This window comes from Syngnathus typhle, linkage group LG12 (genome assembly GCF_033458585.1).
Source record: "Syngnathus typhle isolate RoL2023-S1 ecotype Sweden linkage group LG12, RoL_Styp_1.0, whole genome shotgun sequence".
Classification (NCBI taxonomy): domain Eukaryota; kingdom Metazoa; phylum Chordata; class Actinopteri; order Syngnathiformes; family Syngnathidae; genus Syngnathus; species Syngnathus typhle.
The window spans coordinates 2891548-2910082 of NC_083749.1; the positions used below are offsets into that span (position 1 = coordinate 2891548).

Consider the following 18535-nt stretch of genomic DNA (forward strand, 5'->3'; position numbering starts at 1 on the left):
AGAATAACCTTTTTTTTTTCGTTTGTTTTTCAAATGTTGATGCTTCCCCCATGGCTTCCCATTGACTTTTTAAACCGGACCCATTTTCTCATTTGTTAGAGTTGTCCGCTACAATAAAATGATGTGTCAGCTTCATTTCCTCTGCATGCGAAGCAAAAAAAAAAAAAATGGAGGTCAACAAAATCAGGTGAGAAATGTGTAGTGCAACAAAAAAATAGTTAAAATAATTCTGCTTAAAATAATAAATTATATTATTAATTAATCTTATATATTATTTTTTAATAATGTTATTATATTATATTATATTATATTATATTATATTATATTATATTATATTATATTATATTATATTATATTATATTATATTATATTATATTATATTATATTATATTATATTATATTATATTATATTATATTATATTATATTATATTATATTATATTATTTAACAATATTATTAAATAATAATATAACATAATATACATAATAATAATACAAAACCTCATCTCAAATTAAATTGCGTCACAAGATAAGACTCAAAAGGTGACAAGAGTCGAATTAATTTCCAAGCTCCACGTACATCCTTCAGGCGGGTATTTTCTCTTTATTGCGATTGAAAGAATCGTGGGCGAAGCATTGGGAGTAATTAAAATGTAAGAGGAGTCCTTCTTGCAAGTAGCCTTGCATGTGGGGCTCGACACTTCCTGGTTTGAACAACAAGTCCCCGATGAGACAGAACTTTACGCGTTCAACCCTCCCTATAGCGATCTGTCGACAAAGATACAAGACAAATCCATTACCCGGCGATGTAGCACAGATCCCCTGGGTGGCCAAGTGTGTGTGTGTGCGTCTTGCAAAACACAAATACAATCTACCCAGGGAAGGAGCATTGAAATCATTTGGCATGGTTGAAAATTGCCCGTAACAGGAGGCTCTAATATTGGAAGTAACCAAAAAACTGCTTTCCTAAGTATTAGCGGACAATGTGCTGCTAAGGTGACTTTGCCTTAAATTAGTGCAATATAACTGGCAGGTTAACTGACTTCCTCACCACATGAGCAGCTGACCCGTAAGTTGCTGCTGGTTCACCGCTCAGATGTCCTCCAGGCCAACTATCAGACTATCCAGCAAAAGCTGACCGAACGGCGCTGCTCGGGGGGAGATTGTGTGTCCCGCCGACTTGACTGCATGACAGGTCACCGGGGTGAGTGGCTGGATATACGACCCACCGCGGTTGATATTGTGTTAGCTGTGAGGCTGAATAACTGGGTGGGTGCAGCCAAGTGGCGGTGCTATAAATTACGGCGCTGACGTCTGTTGAGGACAGCAATAGATAGACGAATGGCAGGACGGTAATAACTTCCCCCGTTATGACAGCGGGGTATGGTTTATTTCATCAACCAACAGTATTGTTTTATGACCTCTTGCTTATTAAAACGTAATAGACATTTATTGCCGGGACACTTTATATGAATTGCCACGCTATCGCTCTACCGTGCTTGGGCCAAATGGCCGAGTCAGCAATTAATACGGCTAAATATTTGACCTGGAAATACGCACACCCTATTTGAACGGTTATTGAAAATGATTGGATTTAAAAATCAAATCAATGTAAAGGAGAACAACAATTATTTTGGATTTTACTACATACACCAGGAAGAATTTTTGTACGACATATTTTTTGGTTTGCTGGCAGAAAGTTCCGAAAGAAGATTGCTTAAAAATAACAAACAGATGCTTCTTTGTTATCCTCTTGATAACACTGCGTGTTAAACATAACAATCCCTCCGGTGTGAGTAATAAACGCTACAAAAAATGCGCGACGCTAATCACGACAAGTGTAGCCTGTCGAGGTGTCGCAATCGCTGTAGCTTTTGTAGATGGCATTTTACAAAAGAAACACAAATGGAATGCTAGCATGACAACAAAAAGGAAAAAATGATCAGGACATCTGCACTGACAATAAGAAAAGAGCAATTACAGAGAACTTGAGACTCTATGAATATCGAAACAATGCAAATGCTACACACACACACACACACACTTGAACTTGAGACCACCACAAGTGTCATTATGATGCACCAAATTATGAGTGGTGCAAAGACACTCCACTCTAACTTACTCCTGCCTCATTCATCCTCGGGACATGATGTACCATCACATAAAATGCTCATCGGTTTAGTATTATTACAGCATTGCGTAATCCATCATTGCCAGTAAGATTAACCCAACTGTCACACTTCCATTCAGGCTCATTCATCACAAATTTGCATGGAAATTTTACATTTGCTACCCTTGCAAATACCTGGACAATATTCATTGTGTGTGCTTTACGATGTCATGTAACTTACCTTTAATTTCATCACACTATTTATTTTTATGCAAACTATCTTTTTGACCTTGTCCCGAGGTTACCGCTTTATTGGAAACGTCAAAAACAGAAAGGGCGCAATATGTGTATATATTCATTCCGCGCCAGGGAAATGATGAATTAAGATGCCTCAAAGGCTGTCATTTTTTGGCAGTGCTATGAAATGGCGTGCTAAGATTGATGCTAAACACATATCAGCGGGTACCCGCTAGTAAGGTAGCACCTGCATAATAATCACAGTGTTCATCGGGGACTTTGTTGAAATTTGTTTTAAAATTCAACCAACTGCTGGTATTGTCTCAATAAAGTTCATTTCAGGTACAAGAGTTAGATTGAAAATGATCTCAAGAACATTTTCTTAATATTCCATTTTCGTCTCAATGCGCAATATGGATACTTCAATTTCATCTTTTGTTTACCCTCTGCAGAAGCAATAACCAAAGTGCCCTACCGGGATGATTAAGTAGTCATGACTGTTTGGCAGGCAATATTCGGCGGACAATTGTCTGGGTACTTACTGCCGATGCGGAGGTTGATAGTGTCGCGTCTCTCTCCATTGGGGTTCTGAAAGCAGCTGTAGAGTCCGTTGTGGCCCAGGTCCACTTGGGTCAGTATCAGTCTGGGGCCTTCCAGACGGTGCTGGGCCTTCACGTCCGTCCCGTTCACCTTCCATGACACCGATGCGTCGTTGTCGAGGGATCCGCATTGCATGGTGACGTCGCTGCCCATTCGCTCATACTGGTTCCTGGCGACTTGAGACACAAACAAGCAAATGTGAATTTTCCGTGAAGAATTGCAATTAACTGACCGTTACGACATTGTCAGCATGACAAATCATTTGGAACGCAAATGAGTTTTGCGCTAATTGCCGTATTTCTAAATTGTGGCTTATTTGTCCGTGTATTATCGTCAAGCATCCCTCAATGGGTTTAAGTGATTGTCGTATGGAACACGGTCTCCAGGATTAAGGGATACGTGTGAGCCTAATGGGAGTTTTGGTTACGACGGTGCACTTTAGTGGCCCCTCTTTGTTGATAAATCCCGCGGGAGCCGTCGGGACCACACACCCAAGTGAGGACGTGGGATTAACATTTGAATACTCGGGATCAACAGCTCAACAAAACGCAACAATGAAATATTGATCCCCGTCTTTTCAAAAGTTCTTGTCGAGACAGAAAAGAGAAGACAACTTGAGGTTTTTCAGAGCCCCCCCTCTTCTCCCCGTGTCCTTTGACATGCCTCTTAACATGGCGGATACAGATGTCAGCCACTGTTTCATGTATATTTCATGTCCCATAACACCCGTATTTATATTTCATGTGAAAAATCCCTGTCCCCATTAACATTAACGAGACAAGATTTGTTATCTCTTTCCCGTTTCCCGCTTCCTGTCAGTGCCCCTTGACCCCCCCATCACTTGATTCCTGTCCTCGGAGTCACTTTTTTCTCCCCCCCATTATCAGCCTTTCTCCACCCTGCCCATCACAGCTGTCTTCCCAATTTGTCAGAGTCACAGTACTAAAAAAAAAAAAAAAATGCCCGTATAAATATGAGTGGCGAGGCTTGCCAATTTGGTTTGATCTCCTGCTCTTCTATCCAAGAGAGAAAATGTGGTTTTATTTAAATAAAAAAAACAACCTTATTTGCATCTTCGTAAGAGCAGCCTGACTTTGATGTTGAAATTTGATGCAGACGCTGGTTAGTGTCAAAAAACAGGCAAAAAAAAAAATCTTTAATCCAACACTGTCACTTTGATACAGCTAGACGGACGGACCTTATAAATCCTGCCATCTTTTCTAACTTCTGCTTTTAATAGAATACAGATATAGAACTGTGTTTGAAATTACATCCTGACATCATTAAGACATCTCACCTCCGAGATTCAGACAGGTGTGGCGTGCCATCATTCGCCGTTATCTCGGTTTCGTCTTTGTTTCTCGCCTGTGTAAGTTATTCTCACCGCCTTTGGGTTGCCTGCCTTTGTGATATCGTGTTCTCACTCTGTCTTTCTCTTACCTGACCTTCACTCTACCTTCTCCATCATTCCCTCACCTTGAAAGAGCTCAGTCCTCTCTGTATTCTCCTGAAACGTCTGCATTCGTCACCTCTTTATCAAAAATCGTCCATCAAGAATAATACCAAAACTCAACGCCGACTAACCGATGCACTGATGAATAAACTCGCTCACGCATTTGCCCTCATGCCTCATCACCATACGGGCAAGTCGGCCTAATAACCATAATGGCATTCCGCTCAAGTGCTATTGATCTTTTTGTAATAGACGGGGCATTGTTAGTGGCATAAGAACAATGTTATGAGCTATCAAATGCGAATGAAAATCATTAATGTCTTTCACGATGTCTTCCAGACGGAAACCTTAGTCGAACGCAGATTCTCTTTGAGGAATGTTAGAAACTATACAGCCACACAAAACTGTATTATGTATTAGTTTATATCTATCAATAGTAGAATGGCATAGCTTGAGCTAGCTGGCGTATTCCGATAAGAATTATGATCGTCACGACACAATGCCGTGAAGTGTCATCGCATTTTTTTATTCTATAATAAATAAAGTTTTTTTTTTGTAAAAACACAGTTTTTGTTTGTCCTTGTTCCTCACCGCGAATACGAATCTATACATTTAGAGTTAGCCTCCCGTCGCTAGTTTCCGATTAATATCAGACTTGTCTGCTTGCTTCCACTGCTTGAACACAACTTTGCTAGAATGAATTGACGGAATGATGTCACATCTCCAGTTAGTGCACATGTGTCAAATTCAAGGCCCGGGGGCCAGATGTGGCCCGCCACATCATTTTATGTGGCCCGCAAAGTGCACATGTGTTAAACTCAAGACCCGCGGGCCAGATGTGGCCGGCCACATCATTTTATGTGGCCCGCGAAATGTGCATCAAGTTGTCATTACCTTTAAAACGTATCTTTTTAAAATGTTTATTATTAACAGTTTATTAGTCTGATTTGAAAATGAGTTATTTATCTGTTCGCTTTGTAGCTTACACTATTATATCATACGAGTTCATAAATGTATTTTGGTTGACAGTCATAATGGCCCTCCGAAAGAAACTATGACTACAATGTGGCCCGCGGCAAAAATGAGTTTGACACCCCTGAGTTAGTGTGTTGTCAAACTTACATTGCAACTATCTACAAAATATTTTCATCTGTTTTTAATCTTTTAGAGCAATGTACCATATCTTGAACAATCAGCGCGTAGCCCGCCCCTGCACACAGACTTAGTGTGTCTAGTAATATTTGATAGCTTTCACAAATGCCAAATACGGTATATTATGTATGAATTCTACAAGTTCACCCTGGGGTGTTAGCGGGCACTTAATTTTTTTTCAGCCGCACGCTGTTCATTGTAGTTTATATGCAGGACCACTCACGTATTTGCGCATTAGTGCGGCATTACCATGTTGTAAGGTCAACGGTGCTCAGACTTGCCGCACATTACAGGCACATCTACCCAGAGGTTACTTAAAGAACACACAGAGAATCGTTTGGTGCTTATTCATTCAACATACACTGAGCGATTTTTATTATATTGCAAAAATATTTTCATTATGGAGAACAGAGTGTGTCCCAAAAATATTTCAAAGCCGCACATGTGCCAGTGTGTGACTCGCTCCATCATTCCGCATCTGTGACTTCACTTGTTTGTGCACGCATGCTTGTTATCATTGAGTCTCTATAAGAATGCATTGCTAAGTTACGGCGTGAAATTAAATGGCGGTTTGACATTCTGATTTACCATCTAAAGAGTTATATGCCCTGTTGTGTTGTGTTAATGTATGTGTGTGTACAGCATGCGGATGTGTGTAGAGCTACTTGTAGATTCATTGGCGTTCATGTATCAGACGGCGCAGGAGCGTGTCGCGTTCCAATCCGAGCCGTAACTCATGGGAACAGTTATCGGTGAGTCGCATTTGTATGCCTAAGGGGAGTCTCGCCTTTTGAAAGTTCAACGGTAAAATATTGGATCAGCTGACATACTGAAATGCAGCCTGCCGGAATGATCAATTTTTGTTTGGAGGATGACATTTTTCACTCAGTCGTTGCACAGAAACACAAAAGTTGATTTTTTTTTTAACTATACTGTTCATTATGGTCTGCCTGATTTTATTTTTCTAGAAGTAGAAAAGTTTCCTGCTGCCCCAAAAAAATAAAGCTCAAATTTGCCATACAACTTAATAAATTGGGTTTGTGCGTTATTAATAAATAAATCACATTTTATTTCAGCGATTAAACACCATCGTTTTTATCGAACGCTACTGTTGGATGACCGAAAAATATTTCCACAGATTTTTTTTTTAAGTATACTGTTCATTTTGGTCTGCCTGATTTTATTTTTCTAGAAGTAGACAAGTTTTCTGCTGCCCAAAAAAATAAAGCTCAAATTTGCCATACAACTTAATAAATTGGGTTTGTGCGTTATTAATAAATAAAGCTCATTTTATTTCAGCGATTAAACACCATCGTTTTTATCGAACGCTACTTTTGGATGACCGAAAAATATTTCGACAGATAATATAAGGCAGCACTTTTTGTATTTGTGATTACATTTGAGAGAATGTGAATGTGACCCCCCTCGAAGCAATTTCGATGGAGAGCATGCAAGAAGAGGAGCAGATGTATCAGGGTAGCGGGGAAAACAATTAACAGATGTTTCCATTTATATAAGTTGATTAGAAAATTCAGGCATGCGATATCTTGGGAAAAAAAAGATGCACGATTTCTATATTTATAATCTCGCATACATAAATCGAGGCACGGCTTGCTTAGTTCACCTGTACTTAATTCAAAAATTTGATTAAAAAAAAAAAAAATCCTTTATATGCAGAGCCACGCCTTCGTTCATCAGAATGCAAGTCGCGCCCCCAAAAAAAAAAAAAAAATGTTGTAACTTGTACATCATCATACTGCCACAAACATCTTTTCTTGCCTCGGTCAGCATGTGGAGCACATTGCACTTTTACAAAAGTACAACACAGCAAAATGCTAAATCTTTCCTGATGATTTGCAAGATGGCCGTCCGATTAACTGCCGGGTGACATAATAAGTAGCGGTGCTAAATTGCTGATGGCGGTTCGGAGACGCGCATATATTAAATCGACGGTACAGCTGTGGAATAGATACTCGCCGATATATCCACGGGCAAGGCAGGCGTCAAAATAGAAAAACACACGGATGGGATTATGCATGAGAACACGAATGTCCACACCCACAACCTCGCTCCCTCCCATATTACGCCGAGAATTTTTTGGAATGAAGTTATCACATTATCCTCCTGTCTCTTTTTCTCCTCGGGGAGATTAAGAGTCACTCTCGCTCGGCATTTGCCGCTCCTTTCATGTGAGCGCTGAGGCAGCTGCAGCTGTGAAAGTGTTTGTATGCGTGCATGAGTCAGGGCATCAGTGCTCGTATAAATCCACTTCCTGTTTCCTGCCATCTTATCTCGGGCCTCAGTGCACAGTCAGGTGTGTGTGCGTGCGTGTTTGAATCAGTCATTATATGACGCCGCTCATCTCGGAGCCTTGCAAGCAACAAGCGGAGTTGACAAGATTCGCAAGCAACAAAGTTAATTGAGCCTTGACTTTTTAGAGGCGCCCTGGGAGGAACACGGAGGCAAGGAAAAGAATGGAGAGAGTGTTAGACGGATTGCAAAGATGAAGTCGTTGTTGCGGAAAGAGGAGGGGCAGCACAGGAGGGAGGATGTTGCGAGTGAGCAGTTAATATTTTACAAGCCGGGATTAGAGAGGTCATGAAACGAGGAGCGGAGGAAGAATTCTTGAGAATTAGCTCGGAAGTATGCAGAACCACAAGAGAGAGTCGGACAGCTGGCGCGCACCGCTATGGTCAGGAACGTGTCGTTTTTACAAGCGGGATGGTAAAACAGCAAGAGGTGGAAAACTAGACATCAGAGACATCGGCGCGCTGAATCGGAGTCTTTATGTAAAGACTTTGAATTTGCAGTGATTAAGTGAAATAAAAAAGAAAAAAACATGGATCACAACACGCCATTCATTCAAACTCATTCACTCCCAGACGGCGAAGATGAATTTAAATCGAGTTGGCGGCGAATGAGTCCAATCACATCGTTTATGACGCATCACTGAAATGTCTAATAATTGAAAAAATTTCATCAGCTAACATGGTTAAATGGAGTAATCAGAAAATCTGAAACTTTAATGAAAAATGCATGAGAACTCCCACTCTTAATAGATCTTGCTGCTTTTAACTGAATCAATATGGACTTGTAGCCTTCAATTTAGTGGTAGGAATTTGAGGTTTAAAAAATAAAAAAGTGTTTGAAATTCACACTCAGTCAGCACAAATATTCTTCCGGGAAACACAGCTCGATAGTCATGTTTTTGCTAGCCCGAGTCGTACCTTCGCTTTTCCTATTCATTCATCATTTACGACCACGCTGTTTCCATTCCCTCTGATATGTTCTGAACTCGGATATGAGCTTTAGTGCGGTGATCCATCACCGACATCTTGTTTTTATTTATTTTCAATTTTTTTTTTTTATTTTGGTCAGATCAGCATTCTGTTCAAGTGTTGTGCAGTTACCAAGCGCGGTCTTAAGACAGCTTTACTATTTTTATTGCTCTTTCTTAAATGCTACAGGATACGTTGACGTGCAAATATCATCTTTATAATTAGTTGATTTGGACTCCCCCGTTGGGTAGACTGCATATGCATGATAATTCCCACATAAGCCTGAAGAAATCTGATTGGTTAATAACGCGGTGAACATCACCCCAAGTCTTCCCGAGCAGAAGAGTGAAGGTCAGTGCTAATACCAGCTAGCTCATTTATTACATAGATTGAGGGGAGGGAGGGGGTAGACATAGAAGGATCAGCGATAGAAGATATTTTCTATCGTCTGATTGAAAAAGGGAAGATTATACGGACGCTTAGGAGCGGCGTAAACGTTGCAGAGAGCAGCCGCGAAGGAAGTGAACAAGGGGATAAGGAATAACAGTGTGCGATAAGGAACCAAACTGCAGCTGGGAGAGGAGGAATTTCAAAAGCCAAAGCAATCAGCGGCTTAATTAACCGACGGCGATATATGAAGGTGTCGCCGGGGTTTGAGATAACATCGGAAAATTTCAATGGCGTCATTGTGAGAATACGCTATGACCTTGACATAACGATTTTAATTGTCGGGTGGGTGGATAACCTGAGAGGAGGGGTGTCAAGCTCATTTTCGGCACGGGTGAGTATCGTACAATTTGCAATTTCAGTCATGATGCACAATTTGTCTTGGCGGGCCACAGAAAACAATATGGCGGGCCGTATCTGGCCCCCGGGCCTTGAGTTTGAGTCCTCTGATTTCCTCTTTAGTGATCCAAAACCAAAGTGTGTGTATTGCATGACGGTACTACAGAAACGATGTGTCCCACACAAAGCACACACAACTTTGAGCATCATTCCCAGTCTTGTTGGAGTCAGTGATCAAAGGGGACCACCATTCCAAATGGGACTTGAGGCTATTTCCCAGTCGCCGCCGAGCCTTAGTGAAATTCAAGAAAGAATTCTTTTTTTTCCCTTCCCCTCTACTCCCTACTCTTGTCTCCGTACTGTGTTTGCAGCGTGACAGTTTCCCAAACAGTCGGCAAAGGTATCAAGGGACCTTCACGTGAGTAGCTGAAGAGCTGCAATCAATCATGTGTGACTATTGAAATGTAACGCAGCGGCAATATACACACACACACACACACCTGTGCCCGGAACACGTGGAGTACACCATTTTCCCGCTGCAAAATGTGGCAGCTGTGTGACACAAGCATCAATCATTTTTTTTCAATACAGATAAAATATGATTATCATTCCGATCCTTAAGGTGTCTATTTTACATTCTGGCATATACAAATACTGTGTTTTCTTTATTATGTTTGAAGCAAAATATTTTCTCATACAGCGGGCATTCCTTGAGCTTCATTTTTTTTTTCCTGCAGTAATTTATTATTATTTTTTTTTCCGTCACACTACGTTCTAAAGCGAACGATTCATATCTAAACATCACCAATACTGTATTTCCCGCACTATAAGCCGCTACTTTTTGCATAAATTTTGATTTTTATGATATTGTAAGAGGATTTGTTTGGTAATACAGGTTATAGAAATGAGCACTTTTAATTTAAAACACCTGCGGCTTATAGTCCGGTGCGTCTTATACAGGATATTTCACAAATTTTAGCTGACGACTTATAGTCCAGAAATTACGGTACCCTGTACAAACACATGTACAGGTAATCAAATTTGTGTTTCGGTGTGCGTTTCCGTGCATGCTAACACGACTCTACCCACATGTGTAGACAGAACCGTCTGCCTGTATAGCTTGTTGACATTCCTGTAGCTTGACTTCTCAAACATCTCTCATTCAAAACAGACCTCTTCTCTCTTCCACCAGCTCGGTTCTTTGAGAAAACATCAGAAAGGCATGAGCGTGCACGTTCAGCTTGTCCTCCCGTCAGCATACTTTTGCCCATCTTGTGTTTTCACGAGGAGTCTGAATAGAACATGGACTGTAATGTACTCGCGCCGTATTTTGATAATGAGGCGGGTTGCTTGGCGTTCTCCCTACGGTTCCCGCATAGCAAAGTGCCGTCGCGGCTCGCTGCCTCTGATGACAGCCTGCGAGACACAATCGTATGGCTTGCGTGGAAATTGCGCTGTGAGTTTAGTTCAATGTAAAGATATAATTGCTTTAAAAGGTTGACCTAGCCAAAAAGTCGTTCAACCTGCCTCATTAGGCTGCTTTGTATTAAGGAACAAATTGTTCTAGTATCTAATTTAAACTTACAGAGCAGGGATGTAATGAGAAAACTTGATGTATCTTAATAAGCGTGTTCCACGATCCTTATGTTTTGGTAATAATTTCCTCACAGGTCTTTTAAAAGGTCGCTGCCTCTTATTCCTCTTAATATTCAAATGAAATGTTTTTCACTACTAAAAATGCATTTGCAACATATCTAGTAGATTATCTAAAAAAATATCCCAATTGTGTTTCTGCGAATGACTTCTAAACTTAAAAAATAAATAGATGCAGATAAAAAATAATGCACGCGAAACTGCTGCTGGAAGAAAACGACCTTAAGATGTAATATTGAGTAAGAACATATAGGTGACCTTTCGGAATATGCATACTGCACATTTTCCTTTAACAGTTTTCAGTTGCTCAGATGCCTGGGCATGTTCATTCATATATTCATAAGCCTTTGCAAACTGTATCTCATTGCGGATGGCATGAATATGTGTTTACTCTGTTAATGACACGTACATTCATATTCCCTGCGCCTGCTGAAGGATGCAATCGTCAATATTTTCTTTATACACACGTGTTTTACTTGCCTGTTGCGATGTGTGTTATTTTTTTTTTCGGCACACGGTTTCCAGGGGGATTTAATGTGATGTATTTATATTGCATCGGTATTTTTTTTATTCTTATCATACTAAAAAGGGGGAATATGGTTAAAAATTGCAGTGTTAGAAAAAATATATTTACATAAATTTTATCATACTATAGGTCATACCATCCTGGCGGAGCTGAGGGGGGGCTGTGGAGGGCACTGCCACCCGTGAAATATGCTTATTTGTTTGGGGGGGTATTTCAATCCAGTCCTAGTGGACTTGATGACCTCACAAAAATTATTTTGACATGAAGGGGAGAGGGAAACAAAGCAGTTGGCGCAGCATTTTAACACCCATGATTTATAAATCCTCGGATAATGTCAGGCTTGGTTTGGAAAACCTCAAACACTCTGACGCTAGAATAAATAAGTGCATCCTAAAATGTCACTTTTAGAAAAAGTGGAGGTCTAAAGAACAATGCCGAATGTGAGTCAGGGTACTTTTGTTTTATGTGGTGATGTCATGAGTAGAAAAAAAAGATCTTGTGTGGTCTAAAAACAAAATCCCTTATCGTGGTTTATTTTGGATTAAGAGTCGAACATCTTTAGATGTGGTGTGCCCCAAAAACTCTTTTAAGTTTGGAAAACAAATTCCAATCCTTTTATGCAACTTTCAAATTTGGGGCTCTAGTTTAATGTTTCATAACCGGGGGGTTCAACATATATTAGTCTGTAATTGAAAATTGCTAGCTGGGGTTCTAAAAGTCTTCATGCACGCAAGAGACAATTGAATTTTGTAAGTCGAAACAAAATGGAACATCTTTCATGCACGCACACTTTGTTCTTTATCAGAAGCAAATTTAGCCTACCAGTGACACATTTTCTGATGATATAAATGGGAATTTCGATATTTCTTCTACCACTCCAAAAAAAAAAAAAAGAAAAAACCCAGATGGTCTTTCATTCCACACAAACAGTCAGTCACGCAGTGCGGAAGATGGAAAACAAATGCGTCGTCCTGTGCAAACAAAAAGCTTTTTTTTTCCCGGGAGGGGGGGGGATTTCACATCTCCTTATAATGACAATAAATTTCAGAAATTCAATTAAATGGAACCGAATCACACAATCACAACCGCCTGTGTGTGTTTCACCAATGGTCCAGCACCGAGCCGAAGCTCAAAGCCGATACTAATTCCCTCATGGATAACCAAAGCTGCAGACTTGTTCTGTAGCAGACAAAGCTACAACAATGAAACACGTGTGGAGGATTTTCTCCCAAACCCAAAAATAAAAATGGCTTTCTAATTCGATACAAGTAGGCAGCTAAAATTCACGCTAGCTCTATTATGGAGTGCTAAGATATTCATCATAATACCTGGGAATTGTTTTGCTGTTCCTTCTTATTAGACGGGTTTGACACCCAAATCCATCCACGGCTACGCTTTTGCCCACGCATTAGTTTGGGATTAGATCCAACCTTTCAGATGAAACCAACTTAATAGAACGAGGGGCCCCCTTACACAAACACATGCACCCTTGCGAGATTACAGAAATACATTGCAGCATGTATGACTGATAGGACAACCCAACTTCAATTCATCACCGTGTGTGTGTTGGTGTACACGCACACGGGACGATAGGAGATAGTTAATGTTACCGCTCCGAGATGACCGTGTGTGACGAATATGCTTTTTTATCAATGTGACGCGGCATGCATGATTCCCATAGGAGAGCAGAAGCAGTGCTTTGGGAATTAAGTGCCATGAAGTTCAGCGCAATCTAATAATAACCTTCGTGATGCATCGCTTGGATCTGTTTTTGCTCGGGATGCTGAGATGGAGAAAATGAAGCTTCGATTTTGCTTCATGAACCACTTGTTGAATATTTTGACACTGTCGGTTTAAGGAATGGAAAGGCAGATCAGAGAGCGCCATCTAGAGGTGTAAATAATGCAACTGGTTCATGAAGCCAAATTTGAAGCTTCGTTTTCTCATCACTAGTTGAGTCGGATTGAAAAAAAATGTGTGACGTTCTTATGAAAGTCAAAGCTGAAGTTTATTGGGGGTTTTATGTCGCAGATCTGTGTCATCAGGTTCCCGAACATCGGGGAGGAATGCACAGCCGACTGTCCGCAGGCGACACAATATGAGATTTGGATGAGTGAACAGTTGTATCCATCTTTGAAAGGAAATCGGACTTCAATAAAAAGGGGCTGTCCTTGTCCAATGTCACGAGAAAGAACTACACGGCATTGGAAGACAGATACGAAAAACGCAAACAAGTACACACTATTCCCTCTGCTTTGTTAGTTTTCTTGTGCGAGGACAAGCAACGTGTTCATAAATGTTTTTTCCTTCTTCTCCCTCTCCCGGTGTTAGTCCAAAGCTTTCCAAATCTTCTCATAAAGTTTTCTAAAGAAAGCCAGCATGGAATATGTCGGCATTAGCCGAGTGAAAACGACAAGTTTTATTACTTAGATGCACAATCAAGCGTCATTTGCTTTTAGAATACCCGATGTTGTCGGACGTGACCGTTTTTGCCCGATCTTCTGCTTTGATTGTTCTGTTTTCACTCTCTCTTGCACGGTTTGTCTCCTTTCCCCGCGTATTCGAGTCAAACGGAATGACTTCACTGGAGGGGAATGACAATAAAGTCGAGCTGAATTAAATTAAACTGAAGTTCAATGTGATAAATGACAATCCTCTGCCCCTGATCACCCACTCCCTCCCTCCTTCCCCCGTACAGCGTGCCACAATCTTTTTCAAATAGATCAAATTAAACGCATATATTTAGAAGCGCTGCGCCATTGAAGGGTCCGAGACCCCTTTTAAGGCTCCGCTGATTCAATTGTGATGACTTGGAACAAAGTTCCAAAAACTTTACAGACTGACTTTGTTTACTGGCTACACTTTGGGAAACACTCAACGCTTGGGACAAGAGTAAATCAGTGACGGTCCTTGCTATTAGGTATATTTGTAGCTAAATGCTAATATAGGGATAAGCAATAAATTAAGACAAACTCTAGAAACTCTCTGCAAATACATATTTAATAAACTGCTGTATTTTTTATGACCCCCAAATTACCTAATTACTTCTGGGGTTGGGCCTTGAGCTATTAATCGAAAAACAGCTATTAATCAAAAAACTATTACCATAATTTTCGGACTATAAGTCGCACCGGAGTATAAGTCGCACCAGCCATAAAATGCCCAGAAAAAGTGAAAAAAAACAACATATATATGTATATAAGTCGCTCCTGAGTACAAGTCGCCCCCCCACCCAAACTATGAAAAAAAACGCGACTTATAGTCCGAAAATTACGGTAATCGAAAAACAGTTTGCCTTGGTCAACCAAATTCATTCATTTTCCCGTTTTTCTGATTTTTATCTCAGTTTTGCACAGATAAACCCGAATTCGATTATCAGCAGTTGACGCTACTCCCCCTGCCGGGCCGGCATCGGACCGACTGCTATCCATCAGGCCGAGAAGTCGGTCAATCAATTGTTTCAGCTCATTCTTGAAATTAATCCAAGCTCCATGCCAACGAGGCATTATCCTGAGTGCTACTCAGGATAATGAGTGTGATCAAGCTTCCCCGCTGGCACATACATGGCCTGCATATATGAGAATACACACACACGTGCAAGTCCTTGCGCTTATTTACTCACTCACAACAGCTGTCTGTTTTCTCTGATTGCACGTCAGACGGCGCTTCGATGCTTTGAATAATTGATTACGTTTGGTCGTCTGCATTTGTCTTGTCGAGCGGCACTGATGAAGTTTTACCGTACGCTCCCGAATAGTTATGAATATACATGGTTACTTACGTACGAGCTTCCTTTCGCGTTACACCGCATTAAATATAAATGACGGAACACAACATGAGGCGACTGTAAAAGTTTCTTTTTTTTTTAAATAGTAATTTTAGCAATAGAGTTTTCAGAAGTAAATTGTTGCCTCGGGAAATATACAACTCTGACCTTCTCGCTTCTCTCCTGTTAATTTAAATTCTATTCATATCTTCTACCTTCTGTGAACGCACGTGGATCTAATCTGACTTGGCTATTAAGAATAACGCTGGAGGTGAAATCATGAAAGCATTCATTTTATTTTGAAAACATAATACGACCCATTTGGAAGGGTGGCCACGGTATTAGGACTTCTATGCCACGCCGTGTTGGAAAGTGTCAAAACACTCGTGGAAGAGAAAAAAAAAACAGCTTCAGCCTGAATACCACAGAATTAGCGCTCCTCTTAGTGCCCCGTCTTCACTTCCTTTCACATGACCTCGACATCAGATTGGAAACATGCAAAAACACGCAGCGATAGCGGTGGAGTGTTAGCAACGCATGAGGTCATAGGCGATAGATCTGCTGTTGACAAGATGAATGGAGAGCGTAGGAGGAGAAGGAAACGACGTGGAGCGAGAAAGTCACGAAATTAGAGGGACAGGAATTTCAAATACGGGTTATGGAAGGGGTTGGAGGCCAGTAAGGGAAGGAGGTAGGGGTCATGCTTATGAGTGGAAACATTCATCTCTCAATCAGGATATGGACTTCTATAGATATTGTGGTCCTGCAGTCACGAGTATGATGTCATCAAGGAAACAGACATATGTTCAAACGTTATTCTTGATTTTATTATGTTGAGATACATGAAGACTTTTTTTTTTTTTGAAACAACGATTTAGACACGACTAAGAATGATGTTCGCAAAAGTTGCCTGACTTTCGAATGGCATTGAATCTTTCCGAGGATTAAAAACTGGCATTGCCCGTCAATGTCATTCTCCAAAATCGAAAAGAAATCTGTTTTGTTCTGCGTCGCCACACATTGGTAAAAATTTGAACACCATCCAAATAAGACTACGACCTGTGTTGTGAGCACAAAATAATCCCTGCGGCGGCGGTGGCAGACAACTAAAAAGATGATTTTTTTTTTTTTACCCCCGAGATAATTAGTAAACACAGACACAAATGTTCAATTTTTCTAACCGTATCAAAAACACACAAGAGAATCACGACTAAATGTGAATTTTTAGCGAGGAATTTTCTCTTCGTAATTGCGCAACGTTTGCTTGTTTATTTCTACTTATCCAACTCCCATTTGGTATTCTTGTTGTGTTTTAAATTAGTCGCTTAAAAAAATCCAATACCAAGAATTGCACCGAGTGTTTCTCTGAATTCAAATGAGATTTAGCCGATAGTCACAGATGAAATCAGAAGGTAGATACACGGTAAAAGAGACAAAACACGGCAAAAAAAGATAAGGCTCGTTTGCGATCAATCTTGTTTCTTCACGCATGAAAATGAAAAGTTTAGATTCAAAGGAGAGGGATTGCGTCACTATGACAGCATCTAAAACAGCCTTTACTAATTCTCTTTTAAGCTTTTTTTTTTTTAACCCTTTCCTTGCCTCGGTTATTATTTTCCCCTTGCCAGGCACGGCGAGTATTTTTCAACACTTGATCGCAAACTCTTTGAAGAGCATCAGAACCAAAAAAAAAAAAAAAAAGCAGTGCTCCTAATTGTATCTGTAAAATGTGGAATTCAGCATTTTTGATTAAAGTGGTTGATTACATTCATTCTCCGGTTTAGCAAGTCAAAGAAGCTTTGTTCCGACACATGAATCCAAATTAAAAAAGGCTGTTTACTCGCTTTGCTAGTAATCAAATAACTGGCGGTCCAAATTTACCACACAATGATGTCCATTACTGCTCACTCAAAAAATCCTCGTTAAATCTATTCTGAATTCCAGGATGACGTATTTGCTCAGCGAGTATGGAGCACAGCACATTATTAAATATTTTTTTATGCTATAATAAGACAAGGGAGCAGCTTTTGTGTTTTGACCGAAACTTTGTTCTTGAAAGCTGACAGTCAGTCGTTGTGGTTCATTGGAGCTGCCATTTCTTTGGATGGCTACGCCTACACTAATGGAGTGAACTCTCCAGGGCTCAGGTACCAACAGTGGCAAGGAAAATGAAACGACGCAGGTATTCTCTATATTGAGGCAGTGGTCCGGAAACCAAAAGTAAAAAAAACTCTACAGAGCCAATCTGTCCTACGCTGTCCAATACTGGTAGGTCTTCCCTGATTACAAAAAACACAAATATGGTGAAATATGAGCATTCATGTCTTTCTTGATAGATAGATAGATAGATAGATAGATAGATAGATAGATAGATAGATAGATAGATAGATAGATAGATAGATAGATAGATAGATAGATAGATAGATAGATAGATAGATAGATAGATAGATAGATAGATAGATAGATAGATAGATAGATAGATAGATAGATAGATAGATAGATAGATAGATAGATAGATAGATAGATAGATAGATAGATAGATAGATAGATAGATAGATAGATAGATAGATAGATAGATAGATAGATAGATAGATAGATAGATAGATAGAGATAGGTAAGTAAATAAATAAATAAATAAATAAATGTGACTATGCAAATCAGGAGGTTTGCAAATATGCACGTTGTTTTTAGTTTTAACTTGTAATATCACCAACCACCACTAGACGGCAGGTATGTCTTGGTTACACTGTAATATATGAGTAGGCTTAATGATTTTTGAGGATCTGAAATGATACGCAGGACAATACTGTCTCCGTAGTGATGCAATTTCAAGTGAATTTACTTTTGGACAAACTAAGTTCATGCACTTCCTGTTTCCAGTTTTGTGCTATCCCTTTGTGGTCATTTTTATGCAAGAAAGCCCTTTGCACTGAAGAAAAAAAAAACATCAAGTAGCACTGACGAAAAGTGGTGGC

General features: G+C 40.1%; 1 protein-coding gene across 1 annotated transcript in view; it reads right to left on the reverse strand.

Moving 5' to 3' along the window:
• Positions 1-18535, reverse strand: part of cntfr (ciliary neurotrophic factor receptor) — a 100891-nt gene that overhangs the window by 45307 nt on the left and 37049 nt on the right. The window contains exon 4 of the mRNA XM_061292835.1: positions 2889-3122. Coding sequence (XP_061148819.1) covers positions 2889-3122 — 234 coding nt within the window. The remainder of the gene's footprint in view (positions 1-2888; positions 3123-18535) is intronic.